The sequence below is a fragment of the Tachypleus tridentatus genome, unplaced genomic scaffold, assembly GCF_004210375.1.
Source record: "Tachypleus tridentatus isolate NWPU-2018 unplaced genomic scaffold, ASM421037v1 Hic_cluster_1, whole genome shotgun sequence".
NCBI classification, from domain to species: domain Eukaryota; kingdom Metazoa; phylum Arthropoda; class Merostomata; order Xiphosura; family Limulidae; genus Tachypleus; species Tachypleus tridentatus.
The window spans coordinates 21,014,359-21,037,186 of NW_027467777.1; the positions used below are offsets into that span (position 1 = coordinate 21,014,359).

Below are 22,828 nucleotides of genomic sequence, written 5' to 3' on the forward strand. Positions count from 1 at the left end.
ACTTACCAACATCAACCTAACCCTAACGACAGAAAATACTATTTTAACATCATTCTATTACAAACCTATTAACATCAACCTAACCGTAACGACAAATAATTCTATTTTAACATCATTCTATTATGAACCTACTAACATCAGCCTAACCCTAATGACAGAGAATACAATTTTAACGTCATTCTATTATAAACCTACTAACATCAGCCTAACCCTAACGACAGAGAATACTGTTTCAACATCCCTCCTGACATCAACTTTAATTCTTCCATGGAATATAACTCCAGCCTTCTAATATCCACTAAAAATGTCATACAATACTGCAGTTCACCACCTCCGTCATTCATACAATTCCAAACCCAATTTTAACCAGAACATTAACGAACTTTTGTAACACAATTATGCTGAAACGATCACCCATAAAACTTCACGTCCATGGAAGACGAAATGATCGCAAAATTCACGTTCTTGTGATATTCACATTGGGTTTCGTTTGTAGTTAAGCCCGAAGCTACACATTGTGCTAACTGTGCTCTTCCTTCCACAGGAATCGAAATCCGGTTTCTAACCTTGTGAGTCCGCAAACATACCGCTATGCCACTGACGAGCTCAGATCTAGGTATACTACAATTTTTAGATAGTTCAAAATAAGTAATGTTGAAAAATACATTTTACGATATGCTGGTTCATCCACAGCGACCAAGCTGCAAGTCTGTGGACGTTGAAAATCACGTATTCACGAATAGAAACTAAACTGTCCACTGTGCAGCTTGGTGTGTAACAAGAAATAAAACAGTTCAAAGGTCAACTAATCATTTCGCATCAATAGGTATGTAATTTGGTAATCACTTCGTGTTAGTAGGTGCATAACCTCACAATGACTTCCTGTCAATAGGTACGTAACCTAATAATGACATCGTGTCAATAGGTACGTAACCTCATAATCACTTCCTGTCAATAGATACGTAACCTCACAATCACTTCGTGTCAATAGGTACGTAACATCATAATGACTTCGTGTCAATAGGTACGTAACCTCATAATGACTTCGTGTCAATAGGTGTACAACCTAATAATCACTTCCTGTCAGTAGGTACGTAACCTCACAATCACTTCATGTCAATAGGTACCTAACTTCATAATGACTTCGTGTCAATAGGTACGTAACCTCATAATGACTTCGTGTCAATAGGTACGTAACCTCATAATGACTTCGTGTCAATAGGTGTACAACCTAATAATCACTTCGTGTCAGTAGGTACACAAACTAAAAGACATACTAAGCGGACGAAGACACGAGGAGAAATGTCTCGTCTGCAGTGTTGTAGTGTATGTTTAATACAAGTATCACCAACACCAGTACTAACACAATTAATCCATATGCACCTGTACAACCACGTAATTAAATTAGCTGTTTATATAATAGACTATTATATAATGGACGTCAACATCCTGACACAAAAATAATTATTTTAAACAGCTATCAAGCTGCTAGTATCTCAAGTTGAAAAAGATAAATCATATGTTGATATTACTTCATCGGTAACAGCTACTAAATAGGATTATACTTCTGGCAGGTCATATCCTTATATAACACAACTTATCACCACATACCAGCTTCGTTTCGTTAAATATCCTTACATAACCCAACTTGTCACCACATACCAGCTTTGCCTCGTTAAATATCCGTACATAACCCAACTTATCACCACATACCAGCTTCGCCTCGTTAAATATCCTTATATAACACAACTTATCACCCATACCAGCTTCGCCTCGTTAAATATCCTACATATAACACAACTTATCACCACATACCAGCTTTTGCCTCGTTAAATATCCCTACATAACCAACTTATCACCACATACCAGCTTCTGCCTTTCGTTAAATAATCCCACATAACCCAACTTATCACTTATCGTTACCTACATACCAGCTTTGCCTACGTTAAATATCCTTATATAACCCAACTTATCACCACATACCAGCTTCGCCTTGTTAAATATCCTTACATAAACAACTTATCATATAACCAACTTATCACATACCAGCTTCTGCCTCGTTAAATATCCTTATATAACACAACTTATCACCACATACCAGCTTCGCCTTGTTAAATATCCTTATATAACACAACTTATCACCACATACCAGCTTCGCCTCGTTAAATATCCTTATATAACACAACTTATCACCACATACCAGCTTCGCCTCGTTAAATATCCTTATATAACACAACTTATCACCTCGTTAAATATCCTTAATCACATACCAGCTTTGCCTCGTTAAATATCCTTATATAACACAACTTATCACATACCAGCTTTGCCTCGTTAAATATCATGGCATATAACACAACTTATCACCACATACCAGCTTTGCCTCGTTAAATATCCTTATATAACACAACTTATCACCACATACCAGCTTCGCCTCGTTAAATATCCTTACATAACCACAACTTATCACCACATACCAGCTTCGCCTCGTTAAATATCCTTATATAACACAACTTATCACCACATACCAGCTTCGCCTCGTTAAATATCCTTATATAACACAACTTATCACCACATACCAGCTTCGCCTTGTAAAATATCCTTATATAACACAACTTATCACCACATACCAGCTTCGCCTCGTTAAATATCCTTATATAACACAACTTATCACCACATACCAGCTTCGCCTCGTTAAATATCCTTATATAACACAACTTATCACCACATACCAGCTTTGCCTCGTTAAATATCCTTATATAACACAACTTATCACCACATACCAGCTTCGCCTCGTTAAATATCCTTATATAACACAACTTATCACTACATACCAGCTTCGCCTTGTTAAATATCCTTATATAACACAACTTATCACCACATACCAGCTTCGCCTCGTTAAATATCCTTATATAACACAACTTATCACCACATACCAGCTTCGCCTCGTTAAATATCCTTATATAACACAACTTATCACCACATACCAGCTTCGCCTCGTTAAATATCCTTATATAACACAACTTATCACTACATACCAGCTTCTGCTCTGTTAAATATCCTTACATAACCAACTTATCACTACATACCAGCTTCGCCTTGTTAAATATCCTACATAACACAACTTATCACCACATACCAGCTTTCTGCCTTCGTTAAATATCCTTATATAACACAACTTATCACTCACATACCAGCTTGCCTCGTTAAATATCCTTACATAACCTGACTTATCACCACATACCAGTTTTGCTGCCTTAAATAATCACTTATATATCCGTACACAACTTAAATATCCTATATCCTATACATAACACAACTTATCACCACATACCAGCTTCGCCTCGTTAAATATCCTTATATAACACAACTTATCACTCACATACCAGCTTCGCCTCGTTAAATATCCTACATAACACAACTTATCACTCCATACCAGCTTCGCCTACCGTTAAATATCCGTTATATAACACAACTTATCACCACATACCAGCTTGCCTCGTTAAATATCCTTACATAACCCAACTTATCACCACATACCAGCTTCGCCTCGTTAAATATCCTTATATAACACAACTTATCACCACATACCAGCTTGCCTCGTTAAATATCCTTACATAACACAACTTATCACTTTACCAGCTTCGCCTTATCATACGTTAAATATCCTTATATAACACAACTTATCACCACATACCAGCTTTGCCTCGTTAAATATCCTTACATAACACAACTTATCACCACATACCAGCTTTGCCTCGTTAAATATCCTTATATAACACAACTTATCACCACATACCAGCTTCGCCTCGTTAAATATCCTTATATAACACAACTTATCACCACATACCAGCTTCGCCTCGTTAAATATCCTTATATAACACAACTTATCACCACATACCAGCTTCGCCTCGTTAAATATCCTTACATAACCCAACTTATCACCACATACCAGCTTCGCCTCGTTAAATATCCTTACATAACCCAACTTATCACCACATACCAGCTTCGCCTTGTTAAATATCCTTATATAACACAACTTATCACCACATACCAGCTTCTTCCTCTGTTAAATATCCTTATATAACACAACTTATCACTACATACCAGCTTCGCCTTCTCGTTAAATATCCTTATATAACACAACTTATCACCACATACCAGCTTTTGCTCTTGTTAAATATCCTTATATAACACAACTTATCACTCCATACCAGCTTTGCCTTGTTAAATATCCTTATATAACCAACTTATCACTTTCGTTACATACCAGCTTCGCCTCGTTAAATATCCTTAAATAACCCAACTTATCACTACATACCAGCTTCGCCTCGTTAAATATCCTTAAATAACCCAACTTATCACCACATACCAGCTTCGCCTCGTTAAATATCCTTAAATAACCCAACTTATCACCACATACCAGCTTCGCCTCGTTAAATATCCTTAAATAACCCAACTTATCACTACATACCAGCTTCGCCTCGTTAAATATCCTTACATAACCCAACTTATCACCACATACCAGCTTTGCCTCGTTAAATATCCTTATATAACACAACTTATCACTTACATACCAGCTTGCCTCGTTAAATATCCTTATATAACACAACTTATCACCACATACCAGCTTTGCTTTGTTAAATATCCTACATATATAACACAACTTATCACTTATCACCACCAGCTTTGCCTCGTTAAATATCCTTACATAACACAACTTATCACTACATACCAGCTTCGCCTCGTTAAATATCCTTAAATAACCCAACTTATCACTACATACCAGCTTCGCCTCGTTAAATATCCTTACATAACACAACTTATCACCACATACCAGCTTCGTTTCGTTAAATATCCTTACATAACCCAACTTGTCACCACATACCAGCTTTGCCTCGTTAAATATCCGTACATAACCTAACTTATCACTCCCATACCAGCTTCGCTCGTTAAATATCCGTACATAACCCAACTTATCACCACATACCAGCTTTGCCTCGTTAAATATCCTTACATAACCCAACTTATCACCACATACCAGCTTTGCCTCGTTAAATATCCTTACATAACCCAACTTATCACCACATACCAGCTTTGCCTCGTTAAATATCCTTACATAACCCAACTTATCACCACATACCACATACTTTGCGTTCGTTAAATATCCTACATAACCCAACTTATCACCATACCAGTTTGCTCTCGTTAAATATCCGTACATAACCCAACTTATCACCACATACCAGCTTTGCCTCGTTAAATATCCTTACATAACACAACTTATCACCACATACCAGCTTCGCCTCGTTAAATATCCTTACATAACACAACTTATCACCACATACCAGCTTTGCTTCTGTTAAATATCCTACATAACACGACTTATCACCACATACCAGCTTTGCCTCGTTAAATATCCTTACATAACACGACTTATCACCACATACCAGCTTTGCCTCGTTAAATATCCTTATATAACACAACTTATCACCACATACCAGCTTCGCCTCGTTAAATACCCTTACATAACACGACTTATCACTACACACCATACAAAGGAGCCGATAGCACCAGTTTATCAATCAGGTTATACATTCTCCTCACCTCACATTACAGCAAAGTTACATACAAATACAACATACAACACACAACAAGTTACATACAACTAACAACACACAAGACAACAATTACATACAACACACAAGAAGTTACATACAACTAACAACAAGTTACTAACAACACACAACAATCTACATACAACTTACAACAACAATTTACATACAACTAACAACAAGTTACTAACAACACACAACAATCTACATACAACATACAACAACAATTTACATACAACACGAGTTCTTCCATTCTACAATTACTTCTACAAATTCTACAGTGGAGGAAATGTGTTTTGTGGGATATTTATGTGAACACACCCATCACAGTCCAGTGTCACTGTCACTGACGCAGAAAGGGGTTACATGATATCATCTTCACTGGTCCTGGTAAGGAAACACATCACTGTCCGTGACCCAGAAGGGGTTACATGATATCATCTTCACTGGTCCTGGTAAGTAGACACATCACTGTCCGTGACCCAGAAGGGGTTACATGATATCATCTTCACTAGTCCTGGTAAGTAGACACATCACTGTCCGTGACCCAGAAGGGGTTACATTATATCATCTTCACTGGTCCTGGTAAGTAGACACATCACTGTCCGTGACCCAGAAGGGGTTACATGATATCATCTTCACTGGTCCTGGTAAGGAGAGACATCACTGTCCGTGACCCAGAAGGGGTTACATGATATCATCTTCACTGGTCCTGGTAAGTAGACACATCACTGTCCGTGACCCAGAAGGGGTTACATGATATCATCTTCACTGGTCCTGGTAAGGAAACACATCACTGTCCGTGACCCAGAAGGGGTTACATGATATCATCTTCACTGGTCCTGGTAAGGAACACACATCACTGTCCGTGACCCAGAAGGGTTACATGATATCATCTTCACTGGTCCTGGTAAGCAGACACATCACTGTCCGTGACCCAGAAGGGGTTACATGATATCATCTTCACTGGTCCTGGTAAGCAGACACATCACTGTCCGTGACCCAGAAGGGGTTACATGATATCATCTTCACTGGTCCTGGTAAGCAGACACATCACTGTCCGTGACCCAGAAGGGGTTACATGATATCATCTTCACTGGTCCTGGTAAGGAGACACATCACTGTCCGTGACCCAGAAGGGGTTACATGATATCATCTTCACTGGTCCTGGTAAGGACACATCACTGTCCGTGACCCAGAAGGGGTTACATGATATCATCTTCACTGGTCCTGGTAAGGAGACACATCACTGTCCGTGACCCAGAAGGGGTTACATGATATCATCTTCACTGGTCCTGGTAAGGAGACACATCACTGTCCGTGACCCAGAAGGGGTTACATGATATCATCTTCACTGGTCCTGGTAAGTAGACACATCACTGTCCGTGACCCAGAAGGGGTTACATGATATCATCTTCACTGGTCCTGGTAAGGAGACACATCACTGTCCGTGACCCAGAAGGGGTTACATGATATCATCTTCACTGGTCCTGGTAAGGAGACACATCACTGTCCGTGACCCAGAAGGGGTTACATGATATCATCTTCACTGGTCCTGGTAAGGAGACACATCACTGTCCGTGACCCAGAAGGGGTTACATGATATCATCTTCACTGGTCCTGGTAAGGAAACACATCACTGTCCGTGACCCAGAAGGGGTTACATGATATCATCTTCACTGGTCCTGGTAAGGAGACACATCACTGTCCGTGACCCAGAAGGGGTTACATGATATCATCTTCACTGGTCCTGGTAAGGAGACACATCACTGTCCGTGACCCAGAAGGGTTACATGATATCATCTTCACTGGTCCTGGTAAGGAGACACATCACTGTCCGTGACCCAGAAGGGGTTACATGATATCATCTTCACTGGTCCTGGTAAGGAGACACATCACTGTCCGTGACCCAGAAGGGGTTACATGATATCATCTTCACTGGTCCTGGTAAGGAGACACATCACTGTCCGTGACCCAGAAGGGGTTACATGATATCATCTTCACTGGTCCTGGTAAGGAGACACATCACTGTCCGTGACCCAGAAGGGGTTACATGATATCATCTTCACTGGTCCTGGTAAGGAGACACATCACTGTCCGTGACCCAGAAGGGGTTACATGATATCATCTTCACTGGTCCTGGTAAGGAGACACATCACTGTCCGTGACCCAGAAGGGGTTACATGATATCATCTTCACTGGTCCTGGTAAGGAAACACATCACTGTCCGTGACCCAGAAGGGGTTACATGATATCATCTTCACTGGTCCTGGTAAGGAGACACATCACTGTCCGTGACCCAGAAGGGGTTACATGATATCATCTTCACTGGTCCTGGTAAGGAGACACATCACTGTCCGTGACCCAGAAGGGGTTACATGATATCATCTTCACTGGTCCTGGTAAGGAGACACATCACTGTCCGTGACCCAGAAGGGGTTACATGATATCATCTTCACTGGTCCTGGTAAGGAAACACATCACTGTCCGTGACCCAGAAGGGGTTACATGATATCATCTTCACTGGTCCTGGTAAGGAGACACATCACTGTCCGTGACCCAGAAGGGGTTACATGATATCATCTTCACTGGTCCTGGTAAGCAGACACATCACTGTCCGTGACCCAGAAGGGGTTACATGATATCATCTTCACTGGTCCTGGTGAGGAGACACATCACTGTCCGTGACTCATTTGTTGTTATTTACAATTTGTAGTGAATACTGAATGGATTCAAACAAACACCCTTTATACTCGGGGTACATATAAAAACCTGTTCGCTGTGGAACTTCTCCAGGGTTATTGTATATATACACACATGTAAGAAACTATTGAAAAATCAGACTTTATTTTTTCTTTCTTTTATTAATTTCGTCTACTCATTTCTCTTTAGGAAATAGTTTTAGAGAGAATCTGTAACAAAAACAAATTATTCAACTAAACTTAAATAATCCAAGTTACAAACATATACTTTATACAACATACAACACAGTCGGTATGTAAATTAAGTACACAACTATTGTTCAATAATAAATATAATTAATCAATATTCTTTACTTCTTAAATTAAATTATTATTTTTATTATAATATGAATGTAATTTACTTATAACTTCATACAGTAAATTACTTTTAGTTTTCTCTAAGTGTCAGTAACCATTTTGTTGGTCTTCAGTTTCTACTGACAACCAATTATTGCTGTCCTCTTACTACTAGCTATTGAAATTAGCGCCACATAGAATAAAATATGTTTTGAAAAACATATATTTTATGTTTAACATTACATTCGCAAAAAATGGGAAAACGTGAAAACAGTTCTTTTAGAATTTTAAATTTTCTCAAAACACGTTTATTAAAATGCTTACTGACATATAGAAAGTTGTTTCGTTTTTCTGGTCATCTATTGTGGAATTTATGTGAACTTATTCTTCGTCTCTGTTTCACCAGTATATAATTCACCAGAATTTATTATAACATATTATATTCTTAGAATTACAATTAAGTCGGTTGTTAAAAAAACAAACGAAATGTTTGTTGTTCGTTACTGTGCTGACAGATTTCATGAAACATAAATAACATACAACACAACTCTCTTGGTTAGAACTGTCTTTAAAATGTCTCTGTCTTGTAATCGTCTTGTAAATAAAATAATTTTGTTATATTTGCTTGTCTTTCAGTTTTTATCTACTATTTGTTCTAGCTGTATATTAACAAATGAGATATCAAAACATATATTTGGAGAATGTGTCACAACGTATAATATTTTCTTTAGGTTCACTAAAGTGTGTGTTTTCTTATAGCAAAGCTACATCGGGCTATCTGTTGTGTCCACAGAGGGAAAATCGAACCCCTGATTTTAGCGTTGTAAAACCATAGATGTATTGCTATTCCAACCGATTCACTAATGTCTCTCTTTCAATGTTTTCTATCAAAAACAATTATTGTTAAGAATCGTAAAATCTCTCCACACACTGATACTAAATTAAATATTTTTTGTGGTTCTAATAATCTGATATCACACGTATCTTTACCGGTAATCACACGATATAATCTACTTGTAACTTTTACAAGAACATTTAATTTCGTGTTTTAGAGATGATTACTAAAAAAACCGAAATATTGATGAGAATTTGTGTGTTTATAAAAAATATGTTTCAATTTCCTTTTCTAGTGGAACATTTACCAACACCTTTATTATTTCTTTCGAAGGTAAATCTAATTTCCTTGTTTATTGAATTTATTAATGTCTTAAGAAGCTTTTATACTACAAAACAATCATCTAACATTTTTTTCCAAAACGTTTTAATGTTAGAAACAAAAGCATCTTTAAAACAATTAGGTAGTATATTATATAAAACAATTAGGTAGTATATTATATAAAACAATTAGGTAGTATATTATATAAAACAATTAGGTAGTATATTATATAACTGTAATTCGGGAAACTTTATAGTGATATGAACATAATTTAAATCGTGCTCCAGTGGCACAGCAGAATGTCCCCAGACTTACAACATGTCTTACATGCAGAGTTAACATGTCTTAAATTATTAAATACAGAGCTAACGTGTCTTAAATTATTAACTACAGAGCTAACGTGTCTTAAATTATTAATTACAGAGCTAACGTGTCTTAAATTATTAACTACAGAGCTAACGTGTCTTAAATTATTAACTACAGAGCTAACGTGTCTTAAATTATTAACTACAGAGCTAACGTGTCTTAAATTATTAAATACAGAGCTAACATGTCTTAAATTATTAAATACAGAGCTAACGTGTCTTAAGAAATTCTAATTTTCTTGGTAATTTTTGAGTGAATTCAAAACGAATTCTAACGGGACAGAAACCAGTAGTTAATAAAAGGAACTAAAAATTCAGGTATTTTATTTGTATCCATAGGTGAATCTTATTGATATTTTGGTTACATATATATAAATATATAGATTAATATATCTATATATGTGTGCGTGTGAGAGTGTGTACATATGTGCACAGATTAACCCTGATGGAGACGCAAAGGCGAAACGTTGGTTGAAATGAAAAAAAAAAAGAGTAATTTTATATATATTTGGAGTTTAAAGGAAATTTTTCTATACTTTTCGTCAAAATGATCCAAAAGAAGTCACATATTGTTATCTCAAACTGGTCCTGAGGTGTGGACATAACTGCCCCTGACCCAGAAGAGACCACATACTATCATCTTCGGCTGGTCTAGTGAGATTCCTTCTTTTCTTTGTAACATTTCTTCGTTACTTTCGACTTTACCCCGACTCTTGCTAGGTTTATGTAACGTTTGCTAGGTTTGTGTAACGTTTGCTAGGTTTGTGTAACGTTTGCTAGGTTTGTGTTACATTTGTTAGGTTTATGTAATGTTTGCTAGATTTATGTAATGTTTGCTAGGTTTATGTAATGTTACTCTTACTAAAACCTAATAATTTATGTTCTTATTCTATCGGTACAACCAGTAAAACCTTATATTCTAGTTCATCACTCTATAGGTCTATTGCTGATCATTAACTCGTAACCAGACTGGATTTCATCCATAATGGATTAATTTATCTAATTATCGAACTCTATTTCTAATCATCACTTAACATTAACAAATCGTAATGTCTCTTACTGGTTTTGAACGAGCTTTCAAATCCATCTGGCGACATGACTTAAGCCACAAACAGTTACAACTCATCCGACTTATCAGCTCATTTCTCCATGGAAGACATGCATTCATTTCTCACGAAACGGCTCTTTTTTTGATACTATAAACTTTCTATTAGAGTTCTTCAAGGTTCAGTTCCATCATCTCTATCTTCTTCATGTTGACAGTATGTATAAGTCGGTTCAACCGTAATAATATGTCATTAAGACTGATCTTGTGGTCACCACTACTAATAATAAACATAGTAAACATCTTTTTGGCTTGGAGTCATCACTAGTGTCTTGCCTTCAATATCACTAAAACAAGATGACGTCTTATCCTCATCACCACTAAAACAAGATGGCGTCTTATCCTCATCACCACTAAAACAAGATGGAGTCTTATCCTCATCACCACTAAAACAAGATGGCGTCTTATCCTCATCACCAATAAAACAAGATGGAGTCTTATCCTCATCACCACTAAAACAAGATGTAGTCTTATCCTCATCACCACTAAAAGAAGATGGCGTCTTATCTTCATCACCACTAAAACAAGATGGCGTCTTATCCTCATCACCACTGAAACAAAATGGAGTCTTATCCTCATCACCACTGAAATAAAATGGCGACTTACCCTTAACACCACTACAACAAGATGGCGTTTTATCCTTGACACCACTAAAACAAAAGAAAGTCACATCCTTTTGTTATTTACTATCACTATTAGTAATTCGTCCTTTCAACTACCTGACATGGCTCAGCACCAAGTTGTAATTTTCTGTAAAGCCCAGGTGATGGCTCAAAGTTACCCTCTAAGTTTTAACCTTTTCTAATAACTAACAGAAAGTTTCTGTGATTTAAATCTTCTTTGTTCTATAAACATACGATTCTTTTGTACGAACACGTAGCACTCTAGTGGCACAGCAGAATGATTGTAGGTACATTTCCGTCCAAACAAACGTAGCACTCAAGTGGCACAGCAGAATAACTGTAGGTACATTTCCCTCCAAAGAAACGTAGCACTCCAGTGGCACAGCAGAAAGACTGTAGGTACATTATCCTCCAAAGAAACGTAGCACTCCAGTGGCACAGCAGAAAGACTGTAGGAACATTTCCCTCTAAAGAAACGTAGCACTCCAGTGGCACAGCAGAATGACTGTAGGTACATTTCCCTTCAAAGAAACGTAGCACTCCAGTGGCACAGCAGAATGACTGTAGGTACATTTCCCTCCAAAGAAACGTAGCACTCCAGTGGCACAGCAGAAAGACTGTAGGTACATTTCCCTCCAAACAAACGTAGCACTCAAGTGGCACAGCAGAATAACTGTAGGTACATTTCCCTCCAAAGAAACGTAGCACTCCAGTGGCACAGCAGAAAGACTGTAGGAACATTTCCCTCTAAAGAAACGTAGCACTCCAGTGGCACAGCAGAATGACTGTAGGTACATTTCCCTCCAAAGAAACGTAGCACTCCAGTGGCACAGCAGAATGACTGTAGGTACATTTCCCTCCAAAGAAACGTAGCACTCCAGTGGCACAGCAGAAAGACTGTAGGAACATTTCCCTCTAAAGAAACGTAGCACTCCAGTGGCACAGCAGAAAGACTGTAGGTACATTTCCCTCCAAAGAAACGTAGCACTCCAGTGGCACAGCAGAATGACTGTAGGTACATTTCCCTCCAAACAAACATAGCACTCAAGTGGCACAGCAGAATAACTGTAGGTACATTTCCCTCCAAAGAAACGTAGCACTCCAGTGGCACAGCAGAATGACTGTAGGTACATTTCCGTCCAAACAAACGTAGCACTCAAGTGGCACAGCAAAATGACTGTAGGTACATTTCCCTCTAAAGAAACGTAGCACTCCAGTGGCACAGCAGAAAGACTGTAGGTACATTTCCCTCCAAAGAAACGTAGCACTCCAGTGGCACAGCAGAATGACTGTAGGTACATTTCCCTCCAAAGAAACGTAGCACTCCAGTGGCACAGCAGAATGATTGTAGGTACATTTCCCTCTAAAGAAACGTAGCACTCCAGTGGCACAGCAGAATGACTGTAGGTACATTTCCCTCCAAACAAACGTAGTACTCAAGTGGCACAGCAGAAAGACTGTAGGTACATTTCCCTCCAAAGAAACGTAGCACTCCAGTGGCACAGCAGAATGACTGTAGGTACATTTCCCTCCAAACAAACGTAGCACTCCAGTGGCACAGCAGAATGACTGTAGGTACATTTCCCTCCAAACAAACGTAGCACTCCAGTGGCACAGCAGAATGACTGTAGGTACATTTCCCTCCAAAGAAACGTAGCACTCCAGTGGCACAGCAGAATGACTGTAGGTACATTTCCCAATGTTCTTAGCTACAGTTTCCGCCCTCCAAAGAAACGCTTGCTAGCAAGTGATCACCTCTTAAACTTCTACGTTATGTCACTTCCAGTTGCTGACCCTAACCCTATGAATCTTCCAGATTTACCACGTTATGTTTATCCAGATAAAAAAAACTTTTTCTTTCTTTTTTCTCCATTTAATATACGTATCACACACAACTAAGCTTCATATAGAAATCCTGTCATTCACAATCCAGACCTCAACCACTGATGTACCACCAGTAACCAGTTTCTTGGTGGAAGGGAAGTCACAACCCTCTGATACTAATTTTTCGCTGTCACATAATAACGCGCTCAAGGATGAAAGGAACAAGATTCAGTTTGCTAATCGAGTGTCCGAACTAGCAGACTATGTCAACCCACGCAGTATATTTGTGAAGATAAGTCAACCCTCGCAGTATATTTGTGAAGATAAGTCATCCCTCGCAATATATTTGTGAAGATATACCAACCCTCGCAGTATATTTGTGAAGATATACCAACCCTCGCAGTATATTGTGAAGATATACCAACCCTCGCAGTATATTTGTGAAGATATACCAACCCTCGCAGTATATTGTGAAGATATACCAACCCTCGTAGTATATTTGTGAAGATATACCAACCCTCGCAGTATATTGTGAAGATATACCAACCCTCGCAGTATATTTGTGAAGATGTACCAACCCTCGCAGTATATTGTGAAGATATACCAACCCTCGCAGTATATTTGTAAAGATAAAGTCTTGTTATTAATAGTTTTAGCTTCGGATAGTATCTGCTCTTTGTCTGTTGAAGTGGTCAATCGAAACATGTGTTGAAACATCTGGTGTTAAACAATAGGACTTATATTAAAACATGTTATAATGTGTAGTTAATAAACAATAAGACCTATTTTAAAACATCATTAAACTTTTGGTTGTTAAAAATGGGACCTATTTTAAGACATCATAGAACTTTTGGTTGTTAAACAATGGGACCTATTTTATGACATGCTATCATGTATGGTTAATAAACAGTGGGACCTGTTTTAAAGCATGCTATAATGTATGGTTCTTAAACAATGTGACCTATCTTAGAACGTGCTATAACGTGTGGTTATTAACAATATCATCTATATAATTCAGGCCCTGTATTATAATAATGGCTACGAACCTGTACTACGTTTGCTGTTAAGCGCGAAGGTGAACATTCTCTGCTGTGCCCACTACCAGTGTCGAACCCAGATTTAGAAGGTGAACATTCTCTGCTGTGCCCACCACCAGTGTCGAACCCAGATTTAGAAGGTGAGCATTCTCTGCTGTGCCCACCACCAGTGTCGAACCCAGATTAAGAAGGTGAACATTCTCTGCTGTGCCCACCACTAGTGTCGAACCCAGATTTAGAAGGTGAACATTCTCTGCTGTGCCCACCAATAGTGTCGAACCCAGATTTAGAAGGCGAGCATTCTCTGCTGTGCCCACCACTAGTGTCGAACCCAGATTTAGAAGGTGAACATTCTCTGCTGTGCCCACCACTAGTGTCGAACCCAGATTTAGAAGGTGAACATTCTCTGCTGTGCCCACCACCAGTGTCGAACCCAGATTTAGAAGGTGAGCATTCTCTGCTGTGCCCACCACCAGTGTCGAACCCAGATTTAGAAGGTGAGCATTCTCTGCTGTGCCCACCACCAGTGTCGAACCCAGATTTAGAAGGTGAACATTCTCTGCTGTGCCCACCACTAGTGTCGAACCCAGATTTAGAAGGTGAACATTCTCTGCTGTGCCCACCACTAGTGTCGAACCCAGATTTAGAAGGCGAGCATTCTCTGCTGTGCCCACCACCAGTGTCGAACCCAGATTTAGAAGGTGAACATTCTCTGCTGTGCCCACCACCAGTGTCGAACCCAGATTTAGAAGGTGAACATTCTCTGCTGTGCCCACCACCAGTGTCGAACCCAGATTTAGAAGGTGAGCATTCTCTGCTGTGCCCACCACCAGTGTCGAACCCAGATTTAGAAGGTGAACATTCTCTGCTGTGCGCACCATTAGTGTCGAACCCAGATTTAAAAGGTGAACATTCTCTGCTGTGCCCACCACCAGTGTCAAACCCAGATTTAGAAGGTGAACATTCTCTGCTGTGCCCACCACCAGTGTCAAACCCAGATTTAGAAGGTGAACATTCTCTGCTGTGCCCACCACCAGTGTTGAACCCAGATTTATAAGTGTTATAAGCCCTCTGACTTATCTCCAAGACACCGAAGAGTTTAGTTTAAACTACTAGTATATGTTATCACCAGTTCTTACATTTTTCACTGAATACGTTTAGTAATTTTGTTTGTTTGTTTTGAATTTTGCGCAAAGCTACACCAGGGTTATCTGGGTTAACCGTCCCTAATTTAACAGTGTAAAACTAGAGGTCTTCACTACCCACCGCCAAGTCTTCAGCTACTCTTTTACCAACGAATAATTGGATTGACTGCAACATTATAATGCTCCTTGGCTGACAGGACGTGCATGTTATGTTAGACGGGGATTCGAACTTGCGACCCTCAGTTTGCGAGTCTAGCGCCCCCTATCCACTTGGCAGTGTTGATGTATATTTTGAAACATTGCCTATCATAAATATTGATTTGTTTGTATTTTTTAATTTGTAATGAACATAAAACTGAGGTAGGGAGGTTGATTTTACAGGTTTTAAAGTTTCTATCACATCAGCCTTTTAACGTTTACTCACCATATGCAGTGTTATATATCCATCTCTGATTGCATACAGTGACAATAGAACTTCTAAGCTATAGAATGTTAACTTTACTGATAAACAAGCACATATTATGTAAACAATACAGGAAAAGAAACACATATTATGTAAACAATACAGGAAAAGAAACACATATTATGTAAACAATACAGGAAAAGAAACGCATATTATGTAAACATTACTGTTAAGCAAACCGATATTCGTGTGAACTATTTGTTATCTCTCTGTTTCATTTTTTTCAACTCTGTAAATGACTTTCTTTTTGACATCTGCTTCTTTGTGTTCTCACTTTGGTAATAACTGTTCAGGAGGTGCGTTGAAAGCAATTATCTTAGCTCCGGAAAAACACAGTGGTTTGGAAATCTCATGAGAGCTACATAACGGACGAAGAGTACAACCCCAACTCGTGGGTAACTTTTTACCAGAGATGTGGCTTACTACCAAGGAAAGTTATAGCGTTGTTGTTGTTGTACTTGGAAGTTCTCTGTAATTACAGTTATTATAGCACATTGGGGAAGTTCTGGTTATACGTCAGATCATAACTTCCATACAGCTAATTACATTCAATAAAGTAATACCTCTAAGACGGCGTTTAAAGTCGAATTACAAGTACAGTTATCTAATATATTTGTTTTACTGTATGTAATTACCAAGAGCTATGTTGCAAGTTTATCATGCGTTTAATGGAAATTTAGACAATGTATGTAGATAATGAAACCAACGTACTCTATGTAAACAATAGGTGTAGATGATGAAACCACCGTACTCTATGTAAACAATAGGTGTAGATGATGAAACCACCGTACTCTATGTAAACAATAGGTGTAGATAATGAAACCAAAGTACTGTATGTAAACAATAGGTGTAGATAATGAAACCAACGTACTGTATGTAAACAATAGGTGTAGATGATGAAACCAACGTACTCTATGTAAACAATAGGTGTAGATAATGAAACCAAAGTACTATAAGTAAACAATAGGTGTAGATAATGAAACCAACGTACTCTATGTAAACAATAGGTGTAGATAATGAAACCAACGTACTATATGTAAACAATAGGTGTAGATAATGAAACCAAAGTACTGTATGTAAACAATAGGTGTAGATGATGAAACCAACGTACTCTATGTAAACAATAGGTGTAGATAATGAAACCAACGTACTCTATGTAAACAATAGGTGTAGATAATGAAACCAACGTACTGTATGTAAACAATAGGTGTAGATAATAAAACCAAGGTACTGTATGTAAACAATAGGTGTAGATAATGAAACCAAAGTACTGTATGTAAACAATAGGTGTAGATAATGAAACCAAAGTACTGTATGTAAACAATAGGTGTAGATAATAAAACCAAGGTACTGTATGTAAACAATGGGTGTAGAGAATGAAACCAACGTACTGTATGTAAACAATAGGTGTAGATAATAAAACCAAGGTACTGTATGTAAACAATAGGTGTAGATAATGAAACCAAAGTACTGTATGTAAACAATAGGTGTAGATAATGAAACCAGTGTACTGTATGTAAACAATAGGTGTAGATAATAAAACCAAGGTACTGTATGTAAACAATAGGTGTAGATAATGAAACCAAAGTACTGTATGTAAACAATAGGTGTAGATAATAAAACCAACGTACTCTATGTAAACAATAGGTGTAGATAATGAAACCAAAGTACTGTATGTAAACAATAGGTGTAGATAATGAAACCAACGTACTGTATGTAAACAATAGGTATAGATAATAAAACCAAGGTACTGTATGTAAACAATAAGTGTAGATAATGAAACCAAAGTACTGTATGTAAACAATAGGTGTAGATAATGAAACCTGTGTACTGTATGTAAACAATAGGTGTAGATAATAAAACCAAGGTACTGTATGTAAACAATAGGTGTAGATAATGAAACCAAGGTACTGTATGTAAACAATAAGTGTAGATAATGAAACCAGTGTACTGTATGTAAACAATAGGTGTAGATAATAAAACCAACGTACTGTATGTAAACAATAGGTGTAGATAATGAAACCAAAGTACTATAAGTAAACAATAGGTGTAGATAATGAAACCAAAGTACTGTATGTAAACAATAGGTGTAGATAATGAAACCAACGTACTGTATGTAAACAATAGGTGTAGATAATGAAACCAAAGTACTGTATGTAAACAATAAGTGTAGATAATGAAACCAAGGTACTGTATGTAAACAATAGGTGTAGATAATGAAACCAAAGTACTGTATGTAAACAATAGGTGTAGATAATGAAACCAAGGTACTGTATGTAAACAATAAGTGTAGATAATGAAATCAAAGTATTGTATGTAAACAACTATAAATCTAAGTATAGAGGTATTACAGTAGATTTTGTGGAAGTTGAAATTGTTTATTGTAAACAAAATAACTGAAACGAATGTTTACAGAAATGTGAGAAGTTCAAGTATACGTCATATTCATAAAAAATATTAATCATATTATGTTGTGGTAAGGAGATAAAATACTGTATAAACGTTTATCGTATTACTACAAGTTAATAAAGAACATTCAGGTCTTTAGAGATTACCTACTTAAACAAATCATAAGATTATTTGTGCGAGATTTCTGGAACATTCTGGCAGCAACTGAGTTCTGCCTTAAAACACACGTAACAGTATTTGATTAAACTCGTATGATTAATTGTATTATTACTACAATAAAGCAGGTCTAAGTCAACTGTAAACGTCACTGACAATCATCATATGTGGTACGAAAACTGATGAGTTAAGCAGACTGTTTTAACATGGACAGAACAGCTGAAATGATAGCTCTACTAGGGCTGTTTTGACTGAGTTTAGGATAACACTAATACAGCTAACTATGTTTCAACTTACTGTTCCAATTAATTAACACAACGCTAGTTACATTAGAATATTAATACAACTAGTGTTGTTTTAACTTTCTCCAATTATTCCCACTGTTAATGCCACTAAGCAGTTTAGCGAATTTGTTTTACTTTAAATTTAAATAATTTGTTGTTGTTTTCTCAGTTCCTAATAATCTTTATGATATATCAAATGCCTTCCTTGTTACTAACACGTTTGTTGTTTACAGGGATGGTCTTTACGTTCAAGCCTTTCTGTTCATGTGTTTCTGCACTCAGTTGACACTGTTTGTTTGTTTGTTTGTTTTTGAATTTCGCACAAAGCTACTCGAGGGCTATCTGTGCAAGCCGTCCCTAATTTAGCAGTGTAAGACTAGAGGGAAGGCAGCTAGTCATCACCACCCACCGCCAACTCTTGGGCTACTCTGTTTACCAACGAATAGTGAGATTGATCGTCACATTATAACGCCCCCACGGCTAAAAGGGCGAGCATGTTTGGCGCGACCGGGATGCGAACCCGCGACCCTCAGATTACGAGTCGCACGCCTTAACACACTTGATAGTACACCACTGAACACTAAACATGTGGCTGTTCGATACACCACTGAACACTAAACATGTGGCTGTTCGATACACCACTAAATACTAAATATGATCATTGCGAGAGGCTCAACACAAAGCTATTGTACTGAAACATATTTTTGAAAAAAACCACCCATCACTTTCAACTAGATGCCACTATAGAAATCACCCACTTTTTCTCCTACATTCCACACTAGAAATCACCCACCACTTTCAACTATATGCCACTGTACAAACCACCCACCACTTTCAACTGCATGCCACTGTACAAACCTCCCACCGCTTTCAACTATATGCCATTGTACAAACCACCCACCACTTTCAACTGCATGCCACTATACAAACCTCCCACCACACTCAACTATATGCCACTGTACAAACTACCACCCACCACTTTCTAACTATATGCTACTGTTACCAAACCACCGCCACACTCTTTTCTAACTATATGCTACTGTACCAAATACCCACTACTTTCAACTATATGCTAATTGTACGAAAACTTACCCGCCACTCGTTCTAACTATATGCTACTTGTATAAAACACCACCACTTTTTCTAACTATATGCTACTGTACAAACCACTCCCACCACTGCTTTCTATATATTTGCTGTTGTTGCAAATCCACCCATGCTTTTCTAACTATATGCTACTGTAATAAAATACCAATTAGCTCCACTTTCTAACTGTATGCTACTATACAAACTCCTCCCAATTACATCCAACTATATGCTACTGTAGCTAAAACTCCACCACCACTCAACTATATGCCGCTGTATAAACGCACCCGCCAGCTTTTCGAATATATATGCTCGGTATGGATAAACCACTCCACCACTTTCTAACATGCGCTACTGCCAGTATACCACTAACACTCGAACTACATGCCACTGTACAAAACACCACCACCACTTTACACTATATGCCACTGTACAAACCACCCCATCTTTCTTTCAACTATGTGCCACTGTACAAAACCACCCACTACTTTCAACTATATGCCTATTGTAATGAACCACCCAACACTTTCAACTATATGCCACTGTAGAAAACCACCCACTTTCTTTCTAACTACATGCCACTGTACTAAAATCACCCACCACTCAAACTATATGCCACTGTACAAACCACCCACCACTTTCAACTACATGCCACTGTACAAACCTCCCACCACTTTCAACTATATGCCACTGTACAAACCACCCACCACTTTCAACTACATGCCACTATACAAACCACCCACCACTTTACACTATATGCCACTGTACAAACCTCCCACCACTTTCAACTATATGCCACTTAATTTCAGAAAATGTAAATCTCTGAGCCTAAATCTACAGTTAGAGGATATTAACGTGTCATTTCAGATATAAGATGAGGAAATCTTACGAATAATGCCTACTAAACGTATTAAAATTAACAGGTTTTACGCGGGTTGAAGGTTCGAATTCTCTTTCCCACCAAACGTGCTCGCCCTTTCAGTCATGGAAGTGTTATAATATTGCAGTCAATTCCATTATACTAAATAAGGGACGACGAGAGCAGAAATTCAAAACAAACTAACATACAATCCGTGATGAAGAGAACCTGACGATGACCTAAGGTCGAAACGTTGTTTGCTCCTCTACATGGCGTTTTCTCTATCCATACCAGCCATTTATTACATATATAAACATACAATCCTACCGTCAATAATTATAAAACAGTGGTGGATATATATATATGTATTAACACTAGCCGTGTGGAAAAGGTCGCCCTCCCTTGTCAACAGTTCTGAAAGTTCGACATCTTATGGTTTCTAATCCATCTGTTTCGTTTGAAATGTCCAATAATATGTTATAATACATACATTAATATATTTATATAGAAATATCACGTGCATCTCTAAGTAATCTTGCCATCCGAACTGTTATTTCTTTAGTCTAGGGAACTTGTTATCGAAACTTGCATATTATGTGTTTCTACCACTAAAATCTGTCTATAATCGTGTATAGGAGATTTTTAGGGTTTGTCAACGTTGATGTGCGACTTTTATTGGTTAAAATTCAATATTTATTTTGTATCGTCTGTATGTATCTCTCGTTTCCTTTTGCTACCGAAAAGTGTAGAATGAAATTTCTATGTCGTCCTCGGATTTACTTGAATTATCACCAACGAATTTTGATCGGGTTAAACCAAAAAAGCAGTGTTAATCTAACACAGATTACATTACGCTCAACACCAAGTGTGCAGCAAGAGTTTGAAAAAAGTACAGCAAGTAGGGTAACATTTCAAGCAACTCGAATGTGGGCCAGTCGTTACACTTACCTTGACAGAAGAGAATGAATGCCAGCGTTCCGGACAGTGAGACCACAACCATCTTTCTTCTTAACTAGACTGTGCAGAGCGCTCAACAAGCACGTGCTGAGACACACCTGTGAGTTTCAATGTTCGTGCGAGCAATTCTACTTTCCGGTAACTCAACAGATAATCAGCCCAACCAATCAAGAACAAGACCGTTTCTTTTATCTCGCCGCAATATGATTCCCACTTTATATATGTAGTTCTTTGAAATAGACGCTAGTTGCAATTCTGTAGTTCGTGTCTTTAGGCGCCGACTCAGTACCTGCAACGTCCTTCGGATTGGTCAACTGCGGAATATCTATCTTACGGGCTATTGAAAGGTTTTATTAAATTTACAGCCATCCACGCAACAAAAGAAGTAACGGTTCCCAGTTTCCAGTCGGTTAAGATGAAAAGAAATGTTCCACTGTGTTCTTCTTATACACTGACATGACATAAACGTTACAATTGTTGATACAATAATTATTATTGCAGACACAAGTTATCATTTTTCACACAATAATTACTATTGTTGACACAACAGTTGTCATTGTTCACACAATAATTACTATTGTTGACACGGCAGTTACTATCTTTACACAATAATTACTATTGTTGACACAACAGTTACTATCTTTACACAGTAATTACTATTGTTGACACGACCGTTGTCGTTGTTCACACAATAATTAATATTGTTGAC

General features: G+C 37.9%; 1 protein-coding gene across 1 annotated transcript in view; it reads right to left on the minus strand.

Moving 5' to 3' along the window:
• The window catches only part of LOC143241701 (uncharacterized), a 115,423-nt gene extending 93,090 nt beyond the window's left edge, over nucleotides 1–22,333 (minus strand). Inside the window, exon 1 of the mRNA XM_076484931.1 lies at nucleotides 22,111–22,333. Within this exon, the coding sequence (XP_076341046.1) occupies nucleotides 22,111–22,162 (52 nt within the window). The 5' untranslated portion in view covers nucleotides 22,163–22,333. The remainder of the gene's footprint in view (nucleotides 1–22,110) is intronic.
• Nucleotides 22,334–22,828: the final 495 nt, after the last annotated feature.